Source organism: Stegodyphus dumicola, chromosome 2 (assembly GCF_044657685.1).
Source record: "Stegodyphus dumicola isolate Sdum_Otavi_A_Nest chromosome 2, ASM4465768v1".
NCBI classification, from domain to species: domain Eukaryota; kingdom Metazoa; phylum Arthropoda; class Arachnida; order Araneae; family Eresidae; genus Stegodyphus; species Stegodyphus dumicola.
In genome coordinates, this window is record NC_140769.1 from 147,067,013 (window position 1) to 147,092,097 (window position 25,085).

Here is a 25,085-nt window from a genome sequence, read left to right on the forward strand (position 1 = left end):
GAGCAAATGTAAGTGTTGGGTTATTTAATGATGGATTTATAGGTTTGCTTGAAGCATTTTCAAGGTTAGGTATGTGCCCTGAATTTTACACTGAGCAGGGAATTTGAAAACTTGATAAAGTGCAAAATCATGACTTTTGGTGGCATTCCACAAGTTTTACAACCCCCCCCCCAAAAAAAAAAAAAAAAAAAAATTACGCTTTGTTCGAAAGAAAAGGTGCAAAGTGTGGGAAGAAAGAACAAGGTGTTAAGTTACAAAGTAGGGGCATTTTAGTTATCAGGGATGTTTCTTTCACTAAGAAATTGTTTTATGAAAACTTTAAACTTGTTTTCTGAAAAATGTTTTTTCTGTAAATATTGCCAATGGTAACAGTCATAACTCAAACTTTTATGGATAAAATTTAATGATACTTTCTATACATGTTTCATATAATCTGATGCATGCTCTGAAGCAAAAGATTTTAGAAATATTAATTAGAAGTTGAATTGTTACTTTTTATTTTTAGATTTTTGGATGCAATAATAGGAAAATATACAGTAAATACTATACATTTTGACATATCTCAAGAATATATGAATATTTCTTAATTATTTTGCTTCATTGCATACAAAACAAGTGTAAATATAAATACAAATTGAAAAAACTACATATTTATATATACATTGTTCACCGTGGTTGTTGCCGTAAAGGCAAAATTTAAGCAAAAATTGTCCTTTTTTTCATTATTTTTCAAAATTAAAATTACTTAGCATTACGTTTTAAATTGTTTTCACTCATTAATATTCTTATCTTCAAATTAATATGTTTATAGTTAAAATAAAAACCATTTTTAAAAAAATGGTACCTGAACGAGGTCGGATACCTTAAAATGATGAGATGTTTAATTAGAAATATTGAATATGTTTATGAAATGACAGTACATGGTTTCATTTTAATCGTTATATATATTTTCAAGCGACTATTTCAAATCAAACAATTTAAGCAAAATGATCCAAACATTCTTCCAGATTCATTAAGTTACGGATCAGAAAGGCAATCATTCCTTTCGAGACCGAATTGAGAAAGTGTTTCTTATGCAGGGTTATTCCTAAATATTTTGTTACACTTCAGCGAGTGAAATTTAGCCCTGTGGGCATAAATGGCGTGCTAACAAGGAATCCAATTCGCTTTTTTAAATGCGAGATTTTTATACACTGCCATGGGAATAATAATATTTCTTCCCATAAAGGAGGTAATAACTGTTAATTATCAATGAATTATGATGGAATTTTAAACTTCCCCTTTCTCATTATTTTGACATATATAATGAGTGTACAATTCTTTTTTATTTTGTTGCAGCTGTTAGTTCATGTGCTGGAGTTAAGTGCTAGTAGTCATGCTCTGATTCTTGAAGCTTTGACAACAATCCGTGTAGTTTTTGGAGAACCCGTACGGTTCAAGTTTCTTGTGGGACTTTTGCAAGGCAGTATCGACTCTCCACCAGTATTTCAGGTAAGGTTTTTCACTTTTATTCTAAGCTGTCTTTATGAATATCAATTACAGCAAGTCGAAAGTAGTAACTATAAAAAACAAAATATTTATGTAATAATTTTAATGAGTCCACCTAGTGACATTTCATAAAAATATTTAATATTTATAATTAAATACATTTTTACTTAATCAAATTAAAAAAATCTAAAAGCTTTCAGATTTTACATTACCCCTATAGTTTCTTGACTCCTAATTAATCTTTATAATTAGAACACCGTTTCTTTAAATAACTTTTATTCACATTTTTTGATTCGAATATAATCTTTATTAAAGCTCTTAGCAAACATAAACATTTTTTTAGAACAACAGAATTGAATAATCTTTTCGTTGCCGTCCTAAAAACAATAAAAAACAAATAAAACAATATTAGCCATTATTTTAAATTTCTGTGTAAGTTCAAGCCACAACACGCCCAAAGGAGCGTTTCTTTGATGTTTTGTGTGTTACCTTTATTTACTAAATATCATGTTTTTGCACTTAAACCATAAGTCAGTTGAACGGCAATATCTCAAAATAATTTTTAAATGAGCCTATCTTTAGAATTTCCGATACATAGTCTCGCGCATTGGAGATTACTTTTTTTTTCCATACAATGTTGCCATTGCTCACTTTGAAATTGTTGGGTTTGTTAATCAAAAATTTGTTACAGTTTTATAAAATATGAAATAGGTAACAAAACAAATTCCATGTTCCAAATTAGGTCTTCCAGATGCCCATATTCGGGGGAGAATTACGGTATTCAAAATTGGATGGCTCTAGGTACTGTTGTTTTATCGCAATGAGAGAAATATGCATGCATTTATGCAGATTCTTCATTATTTAATTTCTTTAAATATAATACGAGACGATAATATTGGGTGGCAACAATTTGAAAAGTGATACTCCATTTCTAGTGATTCAAGGCAAAATGCCAAACGGAAATTAATAGCCCTTCTGAGCTAAAAAAACTATATATATATTTACTCATAATTAATTTTATTTAAAATTTATATTCTCTCTCTTTATATATAATGGTTTTAAGGAGTTGAGCTAATGTCATTTCATAAAAATATGTAATATTTTAATTAAATGCATTTTTATTTAATCAATCAAATTTTTAAAAAAATTTTAAAAATATTGAGAACTGCATTGTTGCTTTTAAATATTTTACTTTGCTAATTAATAACAGACAGGTTAAATTTGAAAGATAATATATTACATTTTGCCGAATGACAACAGACTTTCACTCAGGAGATGTTTGAACAGTTTTGCCGTTATCCTCTTTTAACTCGCTGAATTTGTGTAACTAAAAATTCATTAAATTTTTACAAAATATTTTTTAAAAAATTCCAATTTTCGGACTTCGAGGTGCACGGGTTTGGGTTGAGGGCTCTGTATTCAAAATGTGATGGTTCTAGATACAATCATTTGGCCACAGTGCGATTAAATTCGAAAGAGAAGTATAATGCCTTTTGCCGAGTGGCAACACACTTTATTTATATCGCTGAGTTTTCTGATTAAATTTGAAAGATATATTGACATTTAAAAATATACTATGCTTTGCTGAGTGGCAACACAATCGGCGAATGTTTGAAATGCTATTTGTGTTCTTACATAAAATAAAGCAAAAATAGAGCTTTTTCCAGTTTTTTCGGTTGATATAAAGTTGCGCGCATTCAGCTTTCAAAGACTGTGGAAGTTCCAAAATGGATATCAGTGTCATGGTTTCAATGCATGACACTTCTATATTATTACGAAAACTCTATCACTTGAAATTTGACTTGCAGTGAAATTTAGCTTTGAAAAACAATAGGTTTGGAAATACTTCGATTCTTTGCTTTGAAAAAACTAATTTCTCCCTTCTTTTCAAGCATGCCTTCGTGGTGTAAAAGTTAGCACACTCGGCGCGTTTTCGAGAGGTCCTGGTTCGAGTCCCGGCGAAGGCATTGCTCATTTTTCAGCTTTCCTGCTTTAAAATAACCTAATGACTCTACTGTGGCGCCCGAACTAAAAAAGGTGGTGTATGATGATTCTTCATCATCAGGATTTGGCGATTGGGTCCTTTAAAAGGGGAAGTATATAAGGTTACCATTATATGGGTTAGGACGCCCATGTGGATCTCGGGTCCTAACTGGGTTAGAGAGATAAATTTTTTTTTAAATTATAGAGCGTCTCAAGACAAACATTTTGGCTATTCCGGATTTCTAATAACGTTCAAATTTTTATTTTTTATTGATTTTTGAAAAATTAAAAAAAAAATCGCCTATAGTATATATAGTCATCGTTCTTGTGGAAGATGAAAGGTCGCATGGGTATTCTCCTGCACTCAAAAAATTGCGATTTTCTCTCAAGCAGTTCCAGAGAATTCCTCGGAAATCTTTAACATGAGGTTCGAGATTACCATGACCCCCCATGGTGAAATTAAATTTTTGACATAAAATAGGCTCCCCCTGGAATATATAAGGTATTTTCTCCCTCCTCCTAACTTGTCTTCGTGGTGTCACTTGGCGCGTATTTGAAAGGTCCAGGTTCCAGCCTCGGCGAGGGCACTGCATATTTTTTTCATGTCTCCTACTTAAAATAACCTAATGACTCTACAGTGGCGCCCAAGCTATAAGGATGGTGGATGATGGTTCTTCAGCAACAGGATTTGGCGATTGGGTCCCCTAATCTCCAGTCGACCTTTAAAAGAGGGCGTATATAAAATATTTTCTCTCTCCTTTGAAGCATACCTTCGTGGAGCAGCGGTTAGCACACTCGAGAGGTTCAGGTGTGAGTCCAGGCGAGGGCATTGCTCATTTTCCAACTCTCCTGCTTTAAAATAACCTAATGACTCAACAAAATGTTTGGCTAGTGCAAAACCGATATGAGTTTTCCCAGTTTTTAATGAGTTTTTACGATTATTTCGCAACGCATAAATGTGATTGTGATGCCAAAGTGTTTGCACATTTTGTCCATCCTTACTCAATTTTTCCTGAACTCGGAACAAAGAAGAATCTGTAAATTTTATAGGCACTAACTACAATATCCTGTTATTTTAAAATAGATATTTCAAGGTTGTTATCAGACCCGCCTCCATTTGCGGTAGTAATGCATGTCGTCATCACCACACAGCATTTATTTTAAGTAAGCCATCTGAGACAGTAGTTCACGTCAGCCTTCATTCGTGCACGTTTCATGAAGCGAAATACGGTAAATGCAAATTAAGTGTTGGGGGGGGGATTGAGCGATTCGACCTTTTCTCTGCAGCTGTTGTTTCCATTTTCTCAAATCACGAGGCAGAAAATAACATTACTTTAAGTTCCTTTAACACTTAGTAAAATAACTTTGAAGTTCCTATTTTAACGTAACAAACAGCTTTTAAAAACTGTTTGTTTGTTGCTTTGATGGTCAAGATGATTTGAAGATGGCGTTGAATATTTTGCAAGCAAAACGAATATTTATGATTGCGCATTACTTTACAATGCATATTACGGAAATATAGTTGAAGCGCTTAGGCATATTTTCCCAGATGTTGATGAACTTGTCAAAACAACGAATCTCCCCTTGGTAACTTTGTAAAGTATTTTTTCTCTTCTCACTGCGTCCCTCTGTATTGTAATTGGAAGCACACTGGGCTGGTAATAGGGAGGTCCAGAGCTCGAACCCCGGGAAGGAATAGCTCATTCTTCATCATTCCTGCTCCAAAAATTATGGATATATCTGCAGTGGTGCCAGAATTAAAAATGGTGGACGATAATTTGTCACCCCAGTATTTGGCAAGTTGGGCCCATGCAGGTAGGAAGCCTTCCTTCAGTAGTCCTTTCTTACGTCCATGTTTCAGAATGAGGAGAGAAAATTTGATTATTTTACCAATAATTATCTATGGCATTGGGCCTGGGGTTCCACGGCGGGGAAGCTGCAACGCCTGAGGAGGAAACTTGATTCAATACAACGGAGCTGGGCCCTGCTGTTTACACGGTGTTTCAGAATAGTTCCTTCAGACAAGCTTTTTGTTTTATCTGGCATTTTCCCTCTTTCTATATTTTATAAATTTTATTTAGATAATTTTTTTCTAAAAATCCATAGAAATAATTTTATTTTATATAATGACATCCTCATTACCAAACATATGTTTCAAAAAATTTCAAAGTTTTATTTTCATGCAGTTGAAAATTTTACATTTTATTTTGATAAAAAAATTCCTACTGTTAGTATTATTAACATATATACTGACAGTTCTGGAGTTGATGGGAAGTATGGTGTCGCCCTCTGTGTTTTTTATTTTGGAGTCGAAATTGATAGTAGATGTTTTAAACTTAATAAGTATAATTCCGTTTTTCAATCAGAATACTGCGCTTTACTACAAGCCTTGAAATGGATTAAAGAAAAATTAAAGTGCAGAACCGAAATAGATACTTATTCTGGTTGTTTATCACTCCTTATGTTACTGCCTGCTCCTATTACAGAAAATTATCTGGTTTTAAATATTAAAGATATTTTGAAATCCCCGCAGAAAAATTTTTGTATTAGAATTCACTGGGTCAAATCACATCTAGGATGGTTTGGTAATGAACGGGCGGACTAACTAGCTAAAAATGCCGCTTTAAGCGAGGATGTTCCATTTTTTGAAACATCGGGTTCAAAACGTTTTGCAATTAGATCCATAAAATCTTACTATACTGATCAATGGAGGGTGTGGTGGGAACGGTCTGACCGAAATCAAGGTTTAATTCGAAATATTAAAATTTCCTTGAAAATGGATATATACAATGACATTGACTTAAATCAATTTATTACCGGACATGGCCGCGGTCATATGGTCTTCATTGACAAGGGGGACCAGGTCGTCCTCCAATCCAACAGTTTTTGATTTGTTACAACCTCTCTTTCTGAATCCGACTTGCCTCGACAAGGACCCAGCTTAAGATTACCTAGGACATCAAGTTTGCAGCGTATTTCCCCATTTCTGTGAAATAATACCTTTGGGAAATTCCACCATAATGTCCTGATCTAGAAGCATCATTATATTGCTTAAAAATTCTTTCTCGTTCAAGTGTTGGTAGTTGGTCTGTAGTTGAACTTCCTCTGATTCAGAGACTTGGAAATAGCGATACAAATTTCCTTGATTCATTGCATAACCTTTTTGGTGCAATTAGAAAATTTTTATCTTTTACTTCACTTTTGAAAGTTTCTATATTTTTTAAAGTTTCTATGTTTTTTCTGTGTCCTTCAGCTGTTCTCCACGAATTTTTACTTCACTTCTGGTTGGCATATCAATGTTTATTACACAAACTTCATCGCATGAGCCTCCTTCATGGTTGCACACAGGGCATAATAACATGTCGGATACAAAATTAGCTCTTCCAAGGATGTATTCCATCTTCAAATTATAAGATAGCAGCACAGCTCACCTAGCAAGTCTTCCCTTAGGTGACTTTTCAAGCTTAAAATCTATTTCACCGGTTGGTGATCAAATGTCAGAGTAATCTCTTGACCATCAATATAGCCACGGAATTTGTTTAAGGACATACAACAGCAAGGCTTCTTGGTCTGTTGTAGAGTAATTTCTTTCGGCGGCTGACAACAAACGCTTAGTGTATTCTATTCGATGTTCCTCTGAACCTTTTCCTTGTAATAGCGCAGCATCCAAAGCATAGTTGCTAGCCCATCCGTTCGAATAATGTAAGGCTTTATTGCATCATTTTGCTTTTAAGATTGGAAGGTTAATGAGAAGTCGCTTTAATGCCTGAAAAAAATTTTCTTCCTATTCATGCGCAGCTTAAGTTCTTTTTAGATAGATTACTTAGAGGTCTAGCTATTTCTGAAAATTTCGGTATAAATCTTCTGTAGCAGGAACAGGTTTGCAGGGAAGACTGCACTTGTTTCACATTTCTTGGAGCAAGCATCTTCTGTATATCAGAGGTTATCTAGTGATCTGCAATACTGCAGTTCTCGTGATTTGCATTAAAGTTTAAATTGCAACAGTCTCTCGAAAATTGATTCTAAATCAGCTATATGTTTTTCGAAAGTCTCTGATAATATTATAATATCATCTAAGTAACAAGAACATTTTGGGCATTCCTCTTTCCGTAAACTTAATGGTAATCCCTCCGACACAGGAGTTCCTCGCACTTTGGAGAGAATGTGAATCTTGAAGATGTTTTCTTGTAAATAATCTTGTAAAACTGTCTGGCACGAATCAAAACGTTCGGGATTAAGATTTGTTGCTTGATTATTACTCAGAAAAATCGCAATCGAAGCATAATCTCGGTATGCCATTAAAGCAGAATTATTTTTGCTTAGTTGTGTGGAACGTGGTACATTTAATTTTTCTTTATGCATACATGTGTAATGTGTCATGTAGTCTTCACTATCAAGAGTAAGATGAAATACGCAGGAAAACAGTTTTGCAAACAGCAAACCTCAGAAAACGGACTCTTAAAATTATTGAAGCAGAAAAGCAAATATAAAAACGATCCAGCGTATTTTCACTTTTCTAATTCTTCTTATCATATATACATCAGAAACCATAGGTCAGTTTCTAGCATATCGGGATTGTGTAACTTGTCACAAAAGCTTTCAAACTTGCTTGCGAAAGTGTGACCAGGGACAAAGATATAAGTTGTTCCATTCCCAAACAACAAGTTGTTCAGGGACTTTTGTGTACATTTCGGTATCTTTAGTGATTTTCTTTTAAAATGGCACAGCCAACTGAAAAAATAACGGTACTCTTCTGTTATTGGGATCGGAATCAAAAATGTATATACGTAAGAGGGGTGATTCTAAATTGCTTTTATAAATTAAGAGGGGTGATAGTACCTATCCAGACGGGCAATAATTACCATAGAACATAGGGTCGCATTCCACTGTGAGAGCCAGAAAAGAGGAACATTAGAATTCAAACCTGAACTTAACAACAGTCTTCATGAAGAGACCAAAAAGTGCGCAATCAGATTTATTGTTTAGTGAAAAACTCACAGAAAGTGCTCAAAATGCCAATCACGTGGGTCACTGCACAGTTGACATCGGCGAAGGAACGCCTGGCGCACCCACTCGATACCTAGTGTCGTGATAATTTTGTCCGTGGCAACAACGATTCTCGTCACGAGATCTTCAGCTGAGTCCACAGGCGTCTCGTACACTAAAGGTTTCATCTGCCCCCAGAAGTAAAAGTCGAGTGGGTTGAGGCCCGGTGAATGAGGAGGCCAAGCCACAGGCTACGTCCTATCCATTGTGCAGGATATGTGGGATTCAAAATGTTACGTACTGTGGAGGAAAAATGTACTGGGGCTCTATCGTGTATAAACCACACGTCTCTCATTATGGGGAGCGGAATATTCTGCAATAAACTGGAAAGCACTTGTTCCAAGAAGATACGGTATGTTGCGCCGGTCAAACGGTCTGGCATGATGCACGGCCTACCAGGTAATCTCCCAGGATACCTGCCCAGGCGTTCGCGGAAAATTTCTGCTGGCGTTTATGAGGGGCAGTGCAGTGGGGATTGCTGTCAGACCAAACGTGTTGGTTATGCACGTTGAAAATGTCTTGTTTGCTGAATGTTCCTTAATCACTAAATAATAATAATATCAATGCAGAAAATCGTGAATCGTTATTCTTCATTCCAGGCATCCTCTGTACAAAATCTGCCTGGCAGGGATAATCATCTGTGTCCAAAGATTGCACTTTTTGCACGTGGTAGGGGTGCATGCGTTCCTCGTGTAACATACGCCACACTACTGGCTGAGAAATACCCATTTCGTATACGTACTTGTGGAAGGAGCTGCTTCAAATCTAGTCAAAACTCGCTCTTCCATTTCTGGCGTTCGTGCAGTTCGCGAACGTCCTGCTTTGGTTTTCGAGATGGCAAAAGAGCCTGTTTCTCGCAGTCTTCGATGAACAATGGAAAAGGTAGGATGACTTGGAATCCGGCAAGTTAGAAACCGCTGTTCGCACAATCTTCATACTTCACGTCCATTCCTTTTCACTTCACCGTATGTGAGGTGAATATCTGCAATTCTTCGTACGTGTACTCCCTCATAGCATTCATGAAAAGCTTCGGACTATGTTATTAAGGTAATGCTTGAAGCGATGATGTTGTGCTATTTTCAAGCACACCATTTGCTCTGATTGACTTTCTCCAGTACCATCTAAGAGCAAAATTCTGCTTTTTCTCAGTGCAAATTTGCATGCGTGGTAGTCTTTTAAGTAATATACTAGACAATATACTTATAATAGTCAATTCTTAATAGCCTTATAATTCCTTGTTCTTCCTCGATGCGTTTCAACTTTCTTCTTTTCTGCCTCTTGAAATGCGTCACTTTGTTCTCTGGTAATTTTTGCTTGTCTGAATGGGTACTATCACCCCTCTAAATTTGTAAAAACAATTTAGAATCACTCTGTATATGTAATAATTTTTACTGCGTAGTCGTGATGGCAGAGTTGCAATATGAGACGAAGGTGACGAAACTGAATTACGACAAATAAAATTTTGCATTAAATGTAATTCCAACATTTTTCACGGTTTAATTTTAAAATTTGTATTTTTTAATATTTTTATGAATTTTACGAAGAAAATGTTGTATTTATAAACTATAAATGTTTTACTATCATCTTAAAGTAGATGTATTTCTAAGCATACCTGTAAAAAATTAGTTTTTTATTCAAAATTTCCTAAGATATACGTGAATTCACATTTTGGAGCATTTCGAAGTTTGGCGTATTTATTATAAACGATACTAACGAAAATGTGGTTTATGTATATATATTTTTAAGTATAAAATTATTTGTAAGAATGATTGGTGGACCTATTTTTCACTCGTGCATCAATGAAAAAAAAAGTAAGTGGGTTACTATAAATTAAGAATTTCGCCAAGTTAATTATTTTGAAAAAATGCGCCAGGATAAATTTTTAAATTTCTCCAAAAATTACAAAATTTAATATCTAGGCATAATTTGAGTCGTACAAACAAAATATGGAAGTTTTTTCAGAAAAAGTCCAATTTTCTGCCAAAATACCTAGGTTAGAACAATGCTATATATAAATATAATATATATCCTAAGTCGCGCTTTCGAGACCTAAAAAACGAAATTTGAATTTTGTCAATTGGCTCAGTAGAAAGGGAGACATAGAACTGTTCCCCTCCACCCCGCAGTGAACATTGATTTTTAACTAGAAATGACGTAGGCATTTAAGGAAGGTAAAGCGACGCAGTGTTGACAGAGCAGCAGTTAGGGAAGGGAAGAATGACGTAATTGCCAGCGGTATTTATACATCTATATGAGTACAGCTAATCTGTTATTGGTTAATTTGAGGTTGTTACATAACATAGAAGGATGTCGAATTTGGGAGAACAGATGAATTTAGGAGGACAGCACCAAATCTAGAATCGTTAATTTTGAAGTCGCAAATTATTTTTACAGCAATTGTATTTTGCTGTATCTTACATATGTATATGCGGTCCCGATAACGAGGGGGGAGTACCAAAATAACTTTACTAATTAGATAACAGTGCATCATACAAACTTCTGACCTCATTCTGCAAATACAACTTGTAATCTACAAAAAAGATGAATTTCCCGGAATATAAAAAAATTTTCTATTTATTGCAGACTGCGGCCTTGAAATTTCTGAATATTCTTTTGAAAAAGAGTCCTCGTCCTGCCGATCGAATAAGACTTCAGTGTGAGCTAGAAGAAGCCGGACTCGACATCGGGGCTCTAGAAACGGTAAGGGAGTCACCCAGAAAGGCGAAGCTGATGAAAATGTAATAAATAACAATAAAACTTTTTTTTAATACGGAATTTTTTTTATTTTCCAGGAACTACGATCTCGATGCATTCCATGCACAGATTCAGTATGGTCTGAAATCGAAACATGGAGAACAACATATCTAGACATGGAAAGTGTTGCAGGTGGTAAACAAAATCTTGAAACAGAGAACGAACGTCTCCAGAAAGAAGTAAGTAATTAAAGAATATAAATATTTAAGTTGCTTTTATACAGTAGCGCAGAAAATTCTGCCGCCTAGGGTGGTCTCCGAGTTTGCCGCCTGAGGCGTTTCTTGAATTTACCTAGATATACAAAGAAATAATTTTAAAAAAATTCAGTGACACAATAGCCTTTTGTGAGCGATGGTCTGCAGTGCCCTGATATCTGCTTTCTTGACCGTGAGCATACCCTGGTCAAGTGGTCTACACACTGAGCACATATTCCAGAGGACCGTAGTTCGATTCCCGGCGAAGGCGTTGCATATTTTTCATCTTTCCTGCTTCCAAAAATACCTAATGTCTCTACAGTGGCGCCCGAAGTAAAAGGGTGTTGGATGATGATTCTCCTCACCCAGGATTTGGCAATTGGGTCCCATAAAAACCCCAGTCGCCCTTTAAAAGGGGGAGTATATGAGGTATTTCTCCCGCCTTCTTGGTTTGGTGGTCTGCACGCTGGGCACGTATTCCAGAGGTCCATGGTTCGATTCTCGGCAGAGGCGTTGCTAATTTTTCATCTTTCATGCTTCCAAACAACCTAATGTCTGTACAAGCTTCCGATGTATAATTCTAGTATTGCTTAGAAATAGCATATAGTCAGTTCAAGTTGTTCATATTGTTACAAAATGTCCAGCCGCGGTAGAGTCACCAGAAAACGGCAAGGGAAGGCAGGGTTGCTCTATTTGGTGAGAAATCACCCAGTTGGCAATATGCCATAGATGGATGGAAAACCACCTGGAACAAATTCTTAACGGTTTGACCCAGAATGTTCTCAAATGCAAGCCAATAGCTATATAAACACTGCTGGTACACGGAATAGCAGTCATTGCCTGGTCTATCAAGTTGTCAGTCTGTCTAGTGAGAGTGAGTGAAAGTGTCTCGCCATCTATCGAGTTGATGTGTCGTCCAGTTTTATCTTAGAGTGTGTTGAGCTCCAAGAACAACAGAACCAAGTCAGGAGCTGTACTGTACTGCTTATCATCGAGTGCATCGCGAGTTGCAGTGTGGAGAGTCTTGAGAGTACATACAGTTCCGAGAACGACAGAATAGCGTCGGGAGCTGTACTCTTGTGCTTGGCCATAGGGCTGCCTCCACCATTATAGCCTGAAGGCTGTGTTGCTGATTGTTTCAGCATGTTTGTCATAGTTTTCTGACGACTGTAAACATGCTTTTGGAGTTATCCTGAATAATAAATTGAGTTTTCATTCTTCATCAAGTGTTGTCGTCAAACGCTCCAAATCTGCGAACCTGTACAAAAAATGCAACAATATTCTAGCTGGTTAGTGTATTGGGGAAATACCTGTAGTGAAGTTTTCTGGCGCCCCATGCACTTTTGCCTGTTGAAGCCCCTCCCCCCGATATTTAGTCCTCAAGCAAACTTTGTAGTCATTTTATCGACCCACTCAAGATATGAAAGGCTGGTCAACCTTGCATAGCCTGGGATCCAACCCCTGACCTGTGGTGCTGCTGCGCAAACCACTAGCCACTGCACAACTGAGCCTCATAAAAACAAATAACTACAAAAAATATCAAAATGACATACAGAGGAATAAATCAAACTCTGTATTTATTTTTGGAGGAAAAATAATTACACAAAACACATTAAAATTATTTTATTTTTTTGCTTATTTCTTTGTTCAAAGAAGCACCAATGTCTAGAGGTCTGTTTAATTATTCCCAGTGCTGTTATATAAAGATAGTAGAGAAATATTTCTTAAATGCAAAATATACATTTGTAGTTCTTAAATGATTTTTATTTAGAAAACACTTATCATAACTAGCAACATTTAAGGCAATTAAGAGGAAAATTCAGGATGGCTCAGTATTTGGAACTTTGTTCTGGAGTTGTATTTTAGAATGTACTCCAAAAATTCAAAGAATAATCTGTCTACGTTTCAGTTTCAATTTTCCTAGGGATTAAGGAAATAAAACTCTGAAATAATTCTTTCTTAATGAGGAATTCTTCTTTATTGGATCACTGTGAACACAATTCAGTTGATTTTTCTAACTTGCATTAAAAATTTTCGACTGTAAGAAAAGTATTTAGCTACTGAAATCACATGGTGATTTCTTTGAATACTATACTTAGAATAAAAACTTTTGGTACTTTTCGATTTTGCCAGCACAGGTGATAAAGTCTCCCATAATGGTAAAACTGATGCCTAACAGAATATCCTCGCTGGTAACCTTTTAAACATCATTTTCAAAACAAATCGCAACCATTTCTTATCAGATTGATTATTTCTTTCAATACTGGCATACACACATAGACTTTTTATCAAATAGTTCAATTTCATGCCTTAAGGCCATTCGTGGTAATTAAGTCAATTAGGATGCAATCACACCGCTCACTCGAAGATGAAAATATAGAAAATTCAAGGTTTAAATTTATCAATTCTAATCAGAATGCACTAGCGAAGTAAAGCACTACGGTTTACATAATTTCTGAGTAAGCTATTCGTACGAATTGAAATAATTCTTGCATTTCAAATTAAGATTTAACTTGAAATTACTGTAGATAATTACCAAGAGAATTAGATTTTTGTAGCGTAGTGTACGCGAGATGAGATTACTTGGGGTCACGTGATTATAAACCGGCGAATCAGGATGTTGAACCATTAAAGCATAGTAAATTCGGTTGATCTTTGGATTATGGTAACTTGGCGATTTTTTGGCGACCAATTCTGCTACAGCAACCCTCTGTTGTTTTTTTTTCGCCGGCATTTTGTTTTCACGAAGTAAAGACATGTTTCTTTTCTTTTTATTTACTCAACACTTTTTCCAACAATCTACTAGCCGAATTACACTTATGCTAGAAATTTTATGGAACAAAACTGCTTAATCATGACAAATATTAACTGCAAAATTGGGAAAAAGTGTAGAATCGCAAACTCCTTGCCGCGTTTTTCAAAATCGCACACGCACAGTAACCATGTACACGTCGACTTATTTTTACTTAAAAAAACATCCCAGAATTGCACAAAAATGGCATTGCGCACACTCTTGACTTTATCCATCTAAACTGCCATTTTCTCATAAATTACAAAAATTTGCACGAAAATGCAGGAAAATTTTGTGAATCTTTAAACTCGGTAAAAAGCACATATAGGAAATTACCTGATCGCGAAAAAGTATATACCCTTTCCAAGGATGAACATTTCCACGTATAAAATAAATAAAATATCCAAAAACTTTTACCTCTAAATTATCTATTATATTATAAACGTCACCAACGAATTCATACCGCAAACATTACAAATGGTTACATATACTTAGTGTCAAATATTTAAATTATTTCCATACATGTTTACTTCAACTGAAACGTATAACAAATTCCTACAAACATAAAATTCACAAAATAACTATCATTTGATTAAAATATAACTAAACCATGTACACATCGATTTATTTTTACTTAAAAAAACATCCCAGAATTGCACAAAAATGGCATCGTGCACACTTTTCACTATATCCATGTACACTGCTTTTTTCTCATAAATTAGAAAAATTTAACGAAAATGCATGAAAACTTTGTGAATCTTTAAATTCAGTAAAAAGGACATATGAAATTACCTGATCGTGAAAAAGTATATACCCTTTCCAAAGACGAACATTTGCACGTATAAAATAAATAAAATACCCAAAAACTTTTACCTCTAAATTATCTATTATAAACGTCACCAACGAATCTATAACAAAACATTAAAAATGGTTACAAATACTTAGTCTCAAATATTTAAATTATTTCCATGCACATTTACTTCCACTGACATGTTTACCAAATTGCTACAAACATATAATTCACAAAATAGCTATCATTTAATTAAAATATAATTAAACCATGTACACGTCGACTTATTTTTACTTAAAAAAACATCCCAGAATTGCACAAAAATGGCATTGTGCACACTCTTCACTATATCCATGTACACTGCTTTTTTCTTATAAATTCGAAAAATTTCATGAAAATGCATGAAAATTTTGTGAATCTTTAAATTCGGTAAAAAGGACATATATGAAATTACCTGATCGCGAAAAAGTAACCCTTTCGAAGGATGAACATTTGCACATATAAAATAAATAAAATATCCAAAAACTTTTCCCTCTAAATTATCTATTATAAACCTCACCAATTTCTAACGCAAGCATTAAAAATGGTTCCAAATACTTAAATTCTTTCCATACATATTTACTTCTACTCAAACATATTCCAAAATACTACAAACATATAACTCTCAAAATCACGATCATTAAATTAAAATATAATTAAATTAAAAAACACTACTTAAAATATAAATAAGCACATACATTAAATTAATAAAAATTAGCTTACAATCCTAATTACTTTAAACTAAATCATTGCTAATAACAATTTTCCAATAATACCAAATTAATTTATTTACTCCTTACATTTAGAACAAAGCATAAAAATAATATCCTCAAATAATTAAAAATACTAACTTACCTAATCTTCTACAGAATCTTGAGTGCATGGCGGATCACAAAATGTCCATTTTCACCAGATTTCTTGCACCGCCATTCAAACTATCTGTAATATTCTTCCTTTCACACAATCTCATTTCATACCCACATGTTGGAGATTCATACTTATCCGCAATTAAGCAATTCTTTTCAATTACACATAAACGGAATAAAAGTTTCAGATTTACTTTATATAGGGCCATGGGATCCAAATATTAAACAACACTGTTTCACAGAACATAGAATGAAACTAATGCTGTACAGCAGATATTTTTAAAAATTTACACCATTTTCCGATTAAAGAACAGTGATTCGTCCATTAATGTCACATGACATATCTCATGATCTCTCATTTCCCTCACGCAAAATAATGCGTAATTGGAACTCAGTACTTCTCACATTATTCCCAAAGTCCTAGGTAGTAACCTTTATCGCCTCCAAAATGTCGCCAAACTACCTGTTACCATATTCCAAAGATCAGCCATAAATTCTTAAGGTCTTTTTACAAATTTATTGCCTTTATTTATTGGCTTTTTACAAAATTTTAAACAATATTAAAATGTTTATGCCTTCAAAATAAAAAATTCTTAGAACTAACATTTTTTATGTATATACTGTATGTTGTCGCCAATAAAGTCTGCTTGGCGAGATTTGCGCCGGCGAAACAGAAAAGTAGCACACTTTTTCTTCTTTCTCAATTTAATTCTGTACGGCAATATAGAATCCAATCATTCTTCACCTGTCTCGAGATCCACATGAATAAATCCTCTAAAATGATGTGGGTAGAGTAGACTGAAGGGTGCCCCTTGTATTATCGCAAAGTTGTTTCGTTTATGGTAACCTGAGTAGTTGAATATTCCGTAAATATACTTTTACCTAGAATTGGGTGCTCCTTTCACTTTTTAAGTGAAAATATATCGATGTGTACATGGACAAAGTCAAGGGAGTGTGCAATTCCCTGATGTTTTTTTGAGTGAAAATAGGTCGACATGTACATGGATAAAGTCAAAGAAGTGCGCAAAGAATTACCTAAACTCGGTATCCATGTACCACCAAAAATCACCAAGGGATACCTGTAAAGATACTTCTACCAATGATGTTTCATGCAAAAAATTGCTGTCCTGGTCAGAGAGAGCTCCGGTTATGCCACTGGGAAATTGTTTGGGTGGTTTCAGTGTCATGCAATCAACTGGGGATGGGGGGACACTCAGCTAAGAATATTAGCTGTTTGAAATTCTCTTGCCCGATGATCCTGCACTGGTTTGAAAAAAGCCTGTATCATTTATCTAATCTATATGTGCCATACTTTTATCAAAAAATTTAAAATGTGCATTTTTTTTTCAGGTTGAAATTCTTCGACAAGCACTTCAGGTATGACTTTAGTTTTATTATAGTTACACAGTAAAGAGTATTTTTAGAATTTGAGGATTCTGAATAAATCTAAAATACTTGTATCTTTTGACATTTTAAACTGATACTTTGTGAAAACTCAATTGTGATTTTATGAAAATGCTAAACAAATCCAATTCAAATAACCTTGCAAGCACTGAAATTTCTTTTTCCTATGTTAATGTAATATGTTTAAGATGTCATGTATTCTATATTATTTTGTCATTTATGGTTAGCTTATTTGAATATCGCAAAGGTACAAGGGGTATTTGCCTAGGAAGAGGGATATCTTTGTGGAAGACTTTCCGAGGGACACTGGCTCTCATTCATGTTATAAATGGGGAAAACCGTGAAAACCAAATAAACAGTCGGCCTGTCTGCCTGGATAATGAGCCTGAGGCAGGTCAAACTACCGGTATTCAGATGTCTTAACCACTTCGTCACTGGTGGGCTCCGCATTTTAATAAAGCTTTTAAATAAAGTTTCTAGTATACAAAATGTTTCAATTTTATATAACATAATAAAATGCTCTTCTTAAAGAATAACTTGGTACATAAATACATAGCTATCAGGTTAAAAAGTGTCAGAAATGATTCCATGGTATACAAGATTTCAGTTTTTATTGATCGATATTTATGACATCCCCCCCCTCGCACATGGGTATTGGAAAATTGTGTCTTTTAATGCAGGAAGCAGTTTGGTTATAGTTGCCACTTTCTTTTCCTTGATATCCTTAAGTCCTGAACTGCTCATCTTAAAATATCCAAAGCAAAATTATCTAAGCATGTACTTAAACAGTTTCTCTCTTTTTTTTAGGGGAAGAGAATTCAACATTTTCGTCACTTTCAGATTCTTTACGAATTCTGTTTATGCTGGCAATAGAAACACCAGTCATTTTACTTGCTCTGCGTGTTGGCTGCATAACTGGGATGGTCAGTCTTCCTAATTGTGATTCTTCATCACAAACCTTAATCACGTTATACACCAATTTCTTAAAAACGCTGCAGAAAGGTTTATCTCTAGAGCTTTCTGGAACACTAGAACTCATCGTAAAAATGAAGATTTGAAAGTAAAAGACGGTCAGTAAAAGCAATGCTCAACCATTGTAAGAAAAAACTCTAAATGACCTCCGACCTTTAAGAGGAAAAAATACCCGTGCTTTTCACCCACACCCTGTGATACTTCTTAAATAATTTGAAGTAAATTCCAATGATGGAACACAGCAATAACTTTTACTTGATACTCAGAAAAATGGTGACTTACAAACAAGAGAAGAAAAGGTATAAAAACTTATTTAAAAAAAAATAATTACATGCTTCGTACGAAGAAAATACATGCGGCTCTCGAGCCTGCGTTTCAATATTGCCAGTAACCTGTACATTATTTACTATTCATCTATTTCAAATGCACTAGAAATTAATAATGATATTAACCCATTAGCCACTGGTGTTGCGTTGACGCAATGGTCAAAATAAATGCGTATATAAATATAACTACCTAAGATATTTTATACCAGCAGATGATTTTGTGTAGGGAATATTATGAAAATTATTTCTTTAAAAAGTATTTGCCTTCAACAATCATTTTGTTTATAATAATTAATCTCATACTTAAAAGCAAAATTTTCGACTGGGTATTTTTTGCTAAAAATATTTAACGAAAGAATCGCAGTCTTTATGAGTGATCTATTTTTAGTCAAGGTCACCATTTATCAGAACATTACATCAGTCAGATGTTTATATTTGTGTTGGGAAGGAAGGGAAAACAGGTGTTGCGTTGACGCAACGTCAGCAGGAAACGGGTAGTCAGTGTTCTTTTTCACTCATTCCTTTCGATGTTCTGGTTGTTTTAAAATGCCTAGAATGAGGTATCTTACATTAGAAGAAGCCCTTCAAAGATTTTTTGATGAAGAAACAGATGATGATAATGTTAATAATGACCAGAATGAAACTGATATTGTTGCTGTTCCCCCAGAAATTGCAGAGGCTAGTGACGAAGAAGAAAGGAATGGCAATGTTTTAAATAATGATAATGATATTTTACCAAATGATACTGCTGGGTAAGTTGAAATTCACGTAAGAAGTAAGTTTCAGCCTTCTAAAAGCAGTTATAGTCATACTAAAAAGTTTAAAAAGCAGAAGACTGAAATCTTGAAGTGGATAAAAAAGGAACTGTTAGTTATGTCTCAGGAGGAACGTGAAGAAAGAGATAGAAGAGAAATAATAAAACACAAAACACAAGGTAAAACTAGTGCACAGATTTTCGTTCTGGTTTAGACATTTACTCTCTTCTCGTTGAACAGACAAATACATACACTCAGCAAAAAAAAAAAAAAAAAAAGGGGGGGGCAGAATTTATTGCTTCTGAAGCCTATATGAGAAGATTTATTGGAATATTATTGCTTACAGGACATCATTCTTTACCTCAAGAAAAAATGTATTGGTCTTTTGATAAAGACATTTCTGTTCCTGTTGTACGAGAATCGATATCACGTTTGCACTACAGGAATATGAAGCAGAATTTGCATTTGACAATAGTCAAATTGACAATACTGATAAATTATATGAGGTGAGACCGTATCTAAACTTACTAAATATCACCACTTTTTACTACTGGAAATAGTCTCTTTTAGATTTCAGACGCGAGAATATATTATTCCTTTTGCAAACTCCTGTTGAGTGTGTAGAATTAGCCAGAAATAGTACCATAGCCAGACTGTTTATAGATGCAAAGTATGTAATGTAGCTTTACATCATGATTGTAATCAAGCTTTTCATGCTCGAATCTTTCAATTGAAATAATCTGTATTTGTAAAAGAAATACAATGTATATTTTAATATTAAATTAATTACAAGAAAAGTGATTTGTAGATTTATAAAATGTTATACAGCTAAAAAGTAATCCTGCGCTTCACTCAAAAGGAACATCACACGAGTACAATCCTACTCACTAAACATCCGTAGTCTTATTCCGCTGACGTTGCACGAACGCAACACTTGCTTTTTCCACAAGTAAAAACATTTTTTTTAAATTTTCAATGTAAATTTATGTTATAAATGCTTAATTTAATATTTGTTATTATTTTCATGAGAAAAGAAACATTCTTTGTAGTTTTGGCGGTTAATGGGTTAAAGCTGTTACAACTGCTACGACCTCCGAGAGGGAAAAAAACCCACGCTTTTCACCCACACCCCTTCAATTAAACTGACCCATCTTGGCTATCAGCCAAACTTCTCTCGCTAGTGTGGTTAGACAGTACTGTGAGCTACCCAAAAGAACCACCAACTTCTTTATTTATTTAGAACTCCTTAAGCATGTGCAAGAAATAGGCATAAGTATAATAAATAACAAAACTAATATACAATTCAGGCTTAATTGTCTCAGTGCACAATAGAAGCAATATAAAATTTAACGGAACAAATTGTCATTAGTTGCCAAACTCATTATTGCTTATAAACTTACATTTCTAGTAATGAAATCAATTTTAATCAAACTGTACATAACAAAAAGAAATTGAATTGTAAATAAGAAAGAAATGGAAGTGTAGTTAGTAAATATATAATAAATGTAATAACAGACTTTTTTATCAGACTGATTAACATTAATGAGGACGATGGAACTCTTTTTTTTTTTTTTTTTTTTCTTTCCGTCATTAATAAGTTTTTTTAATGTTGGGAGAGTAGGTAGTGGCTGTCATACGAATACGGTTGTCGGGGTATTCATTAGTGAGTCTGTTTCTGTTTACTTATTGTTAGTAAATTTCATACTGGAAAAAGAAATCTTGCACAGATAGAGTTGAACATTGCCTTCACTTTGAGACAAACCTGGACCAAAATTGGGTATTTTTCTGAAGGAACAAAAGGTCAAATATTTTCAGAGCTTAAAGAAAGCAAATTTTGAAAATCAATTAGTTCCAACTCCACTCCAGCAGTGTCAACTCAGTGGAGGAATGAAGGTTAGGCAATCGAAAATGTCCCTTAACCGAAGACAGTTAACGTGGTCTACCGAAGATGTCCCAGCTCGCGATAGACGGTTTAGTGATCACTGTTTTAAGTTAACAATCAAACAATGTGTCAGTTGCTGTGAAGTATTTTAGAATGATGCTTTATTTTCAATCACATTCTAAATTTGCCTTTTGGTATTTTCATGCATATCTGCTTAAAACAATGGCAAAATATACCAATTTTGAAAAATTATTTAGGTCTGGTATTTATATTCACAACTTCATTAAAAACATCACAACTCTAACATAAAATAAAAGTAAAAAAAAAAAAAAAAAAAAAAAAAAAAACTAATCCCTTTCAGATTTTATATTATGCACAAAGGAGCCGTTTTAAAGTTTTGTGTGTTACCATTATTTATTGAATATCGTGTTCTTTGCCCTTAAACCATAAAATTCAATTCAACAGCAATGTCGCAAAATAATTTTTAAATGAATATATCTTTAGAATTTCCGATACACAATCTCCCGTGCAGGAGATAAAAATGTTTTTTCGGTAAAACGTAGCCATGGCTCGCTTTGAAATCCTGGAGTTTGTTAATCAAATATTCGTTAAAGTATTAAAAAATATGAAATCCATAATAAAACAAATTCTAAATTTGGGCTTCCAGATGCCCATATTCGGTGGAGGATTACGTTATTGAAAATTGGATGATTCTAGGTGCCGTTGTTTTATCTCAATGCAAGAAACATACATTCATGTATGCTTATTTTTCATTATTTAATTTCTTAAAATATAACATGAGGTGATAATATTTGGTGGCAACAATTTGAAAAGTGAAAAACAAACATTTTAAAATTTTTGACACAAAATGGCAAAATGAAATTTATAGCCTTTCTGGGCTAATGTCCTTTTGGCTTAGAGGAAAAAAAAAAAAAACCTATAATATAATCAACTAAATAAGCAATCTATTACGTTTCCTTTTCTTGCTTTTAATTGAAACTTTGTTGGCATTATCCGCAAACCCCAAAGCTGAAAACCTTCATTGTTTGGATGGGAACACATTTAAATATAATGCCGCTCTCACTTGATTTTGACAAAATAGACTCTCAACTGAAATACTTGTTCTTCCAGTCTTATGAAATCAAAGTGGGTGATCTATATAGATTATCAGGTATTGAATGTGGCCCATTAATTTTAAAGTGATGTTCCCAGTGGAGTTTATCTGAGCTAACGGAGTCAGTTCTATGTGTCGACTAGCTCCAGTATGCATGCAGTTCAGATTTTTCAACTTGCTGCCCTATGAGGAAAAACTTGTTTTGGAGATGAGTTGGCTACGTCAGTTGTCTTCGTTAGCTCAGATAAACCCCAGTGGGAATGGCCCTTAACACAGAGTATGGTATTCTTTAGGACAGAATTGTACTTATCACTTGTTTTGATGTGTTACATGCGTTGTGCGTGCTTATGTCTTTTGCACAATAATTATTATATATTTATCAGAGAGATTATGCACCTTTCTTTTAGCATATTGTAAAATATTTAATACTGACATACAAAATGGATGTCAGTATAAAGAGTAAGAGATGCAGCATAACTAAGTTCTAGCAGTGTGATGAATACTACCAGACGAAGGTTTCTGTTTAAGATAGCATTATTTTGTACACATGCAGATTTTAATCATTAAGTTGCACATTTTTAAACTTAAATTCTGGATTGAAATCATTTATTGGTGCCAATAGACAGCAGAGGACGATTTTTATGTCACCTTGAAAGTGAAATTTTTGCCCCATTCTGCAAGTCTAGCATAAACTAGAGGCAAAATTCAAGTTTTCCATACGGATTTTGGAGCAGAATTTCTTTGCAGTGCATTTTTTGTATAAATTCTATCAAGAACTCGGTAAATAAAAGTTAAGTTACAAAAAAATTTTGCCATTTGTAACAGATATTGAAAAGGAAACAGTCCGAAATTCACAAATTTATTCCAAATCCGTGAAGAATTTTGATAAATGCAAACCACTTAAAACTCTGAAGTTCGTTAAATTAAAAAAATGACCAATGGTGTTTCCTATGTATGTGAACTTTAACTATGAATACTAATACAGTAGGCAACACTTAATGTATTTGGTCTATTTTCAAATTTTGCATACATATGCTGTGCCTGAAGAAAAGAAAGAAAAATCAAAGATAATTTATGCTTAAAGTTTAATTTGAGCAATGCATTCATAAAGATGACTACATTTCTACAATTCAAAATCTAAAAAAAAATAAATTAAAATTTTTTAGATATCAATCTTAAAATGTGTGATCGTAGGCTAAATTGCCTGTCCCTTTCGAGTTTCATGTTATTCGACCTCTTTGTTTTGTAACCTAATTTATTTTTTAAATAAAGAAGTTTAATTATTTTAAATATGAACTATTAGTGTGTTATATTCGTGATAAAAACTAATGAGAGAAATTTTTTTCTTTAACAAATCGACAGAAAAATAATTTGTCTTCCACTTCATGTCGAGTCCGTTACCTGGAGATTATTTTACCCAAAATTAGTTCATAAATTTGTCTAAAAGGGGCATTACATATTCAGTGACGTGGATAAACTATTCGAGCTAAGTTTGACTACTTTGAATATAAACTGCTCCCCTAAGCAGATTTACAAACTAATTTGAGGTAAAATAATCTCGAGGTAACGGATTCGACATGAAGAGGAAGACAAATTATTTTATTGATTTTTTTTTATATTTTAAATTGTCGAAAATATATTTATAGTCATTTCATGCAGTGCATTGCTCAAATTAAGCTTTAAATATTAATTTATCTTGAATTTTCTTTCTTTTCTTCTGGGACAGCATATATAAGCAAAATTTGAAAATGGTCCATTCGTAGTCAGCGTTGTCATTGGGATATTGTTATTGAATTGCCGCCTATTTGTTTATGAAAATATGGGAAATGCATCGCTTATTGAGATAAAAAATTTGGCTACCAAAATTCTACAGAACAAATTAAAAAAAAAAAAAAAAAAAAAAGCAAAATAGCCAAATAAGGTCAAAGGGCTTAAGAAGTCAAATATCTTGGTTTCAATTTCCCTCGACCATTTAAAATTATGCAAGAAAACAAGCTTAGTTGATATAGAATTTCAATAACACTATCGATTTTGCAAGAATAAGATACAGGTTTCTCTTCTACAGAAGCAACAAATATTGCTTGAAGGCAATATTGCAAGCTACTGTTACCTTTTTTGTCGAATTTTGAATTCCAATGAGGGATGTTTTTAGAGTATTAATAGTAGGTGTATGGCCTATGTCGTATAATTTCCAGAAACTTTATGAATGCTTCATAAATGAAATTTTACATTAAAGACATTAAGATGAGTTTCAAACTTATGAATTTTCCTACTTAAAATACTGCAAAAGTTCTTGTTTATATGTTTTTACTTGTATTTATATTAGTTCAATTCCATTGCAGTTTTGAAGGATATTTTTTCTTACTGTTACCAAAATAGCCATGAATAAAAATGATGTCATATTAAGTGGTGCCTACTATATAAAGACGGAAGCAGGGGAGGGACTGAATTTATGAATGGCTGTTATAATATGAACTAGCTTGAATATTTCTGACATGAAATCTGTTATATGTATAATAGTTGTATTCTTCTTTTTTAGAAACTGGAAGAAGATAAAATCAATTTGATGCAGATAGAGATGGAGGTACGTAAATTGAATCCATTGTTTTTAATTTATAAACTGTAGAGTTTTCACTAACTGTAGAGTTTTCATCTAAGAGTGCAAGAAATATTGTAAAACA

General features: G+C 33.8%; 1 protein-coding gene across 5 annotated transcripts in view; it reads left to right on the forward strand.

The window, feature by feature from the left end:
- LOC118203114 (uncharacterized) overlaps positions 1 to 25,085 on the forward strand; it is a 306,364-nt gene that overhangs the window by 274,929 nt on the left and 6,350 nt on the right. For all 5 annotated transcript variants that reach the window (XM_085811212.1, XM_085811213.1, XM_085811214.1 and 2 more), the window contains 5 exons: positions 1,339 to 1,491; positions 11,101 to 11,217; positions 11,310 to 11,450; positions 17,302 to 17,328; positions 24,944 to 24,988. In XM_085811212.1, coding sequence (XP_085667338.1) covers positions 1,339 to 1,491; positions 11,101 to 11,217; positions 11,310 to 11,450; positions 17,302 to 17,328; positions 24,944 to 24,988 — 483 coding nt within the window. The remainder of the gene's footprint in view (positions 1 to 1,338; positions 1,492 to 11,100; positions 11,218 to 11,309; positions 11,451 to 17,301; positions 17,329 to 24,943; positions 24,989 to 25,085) is intronic.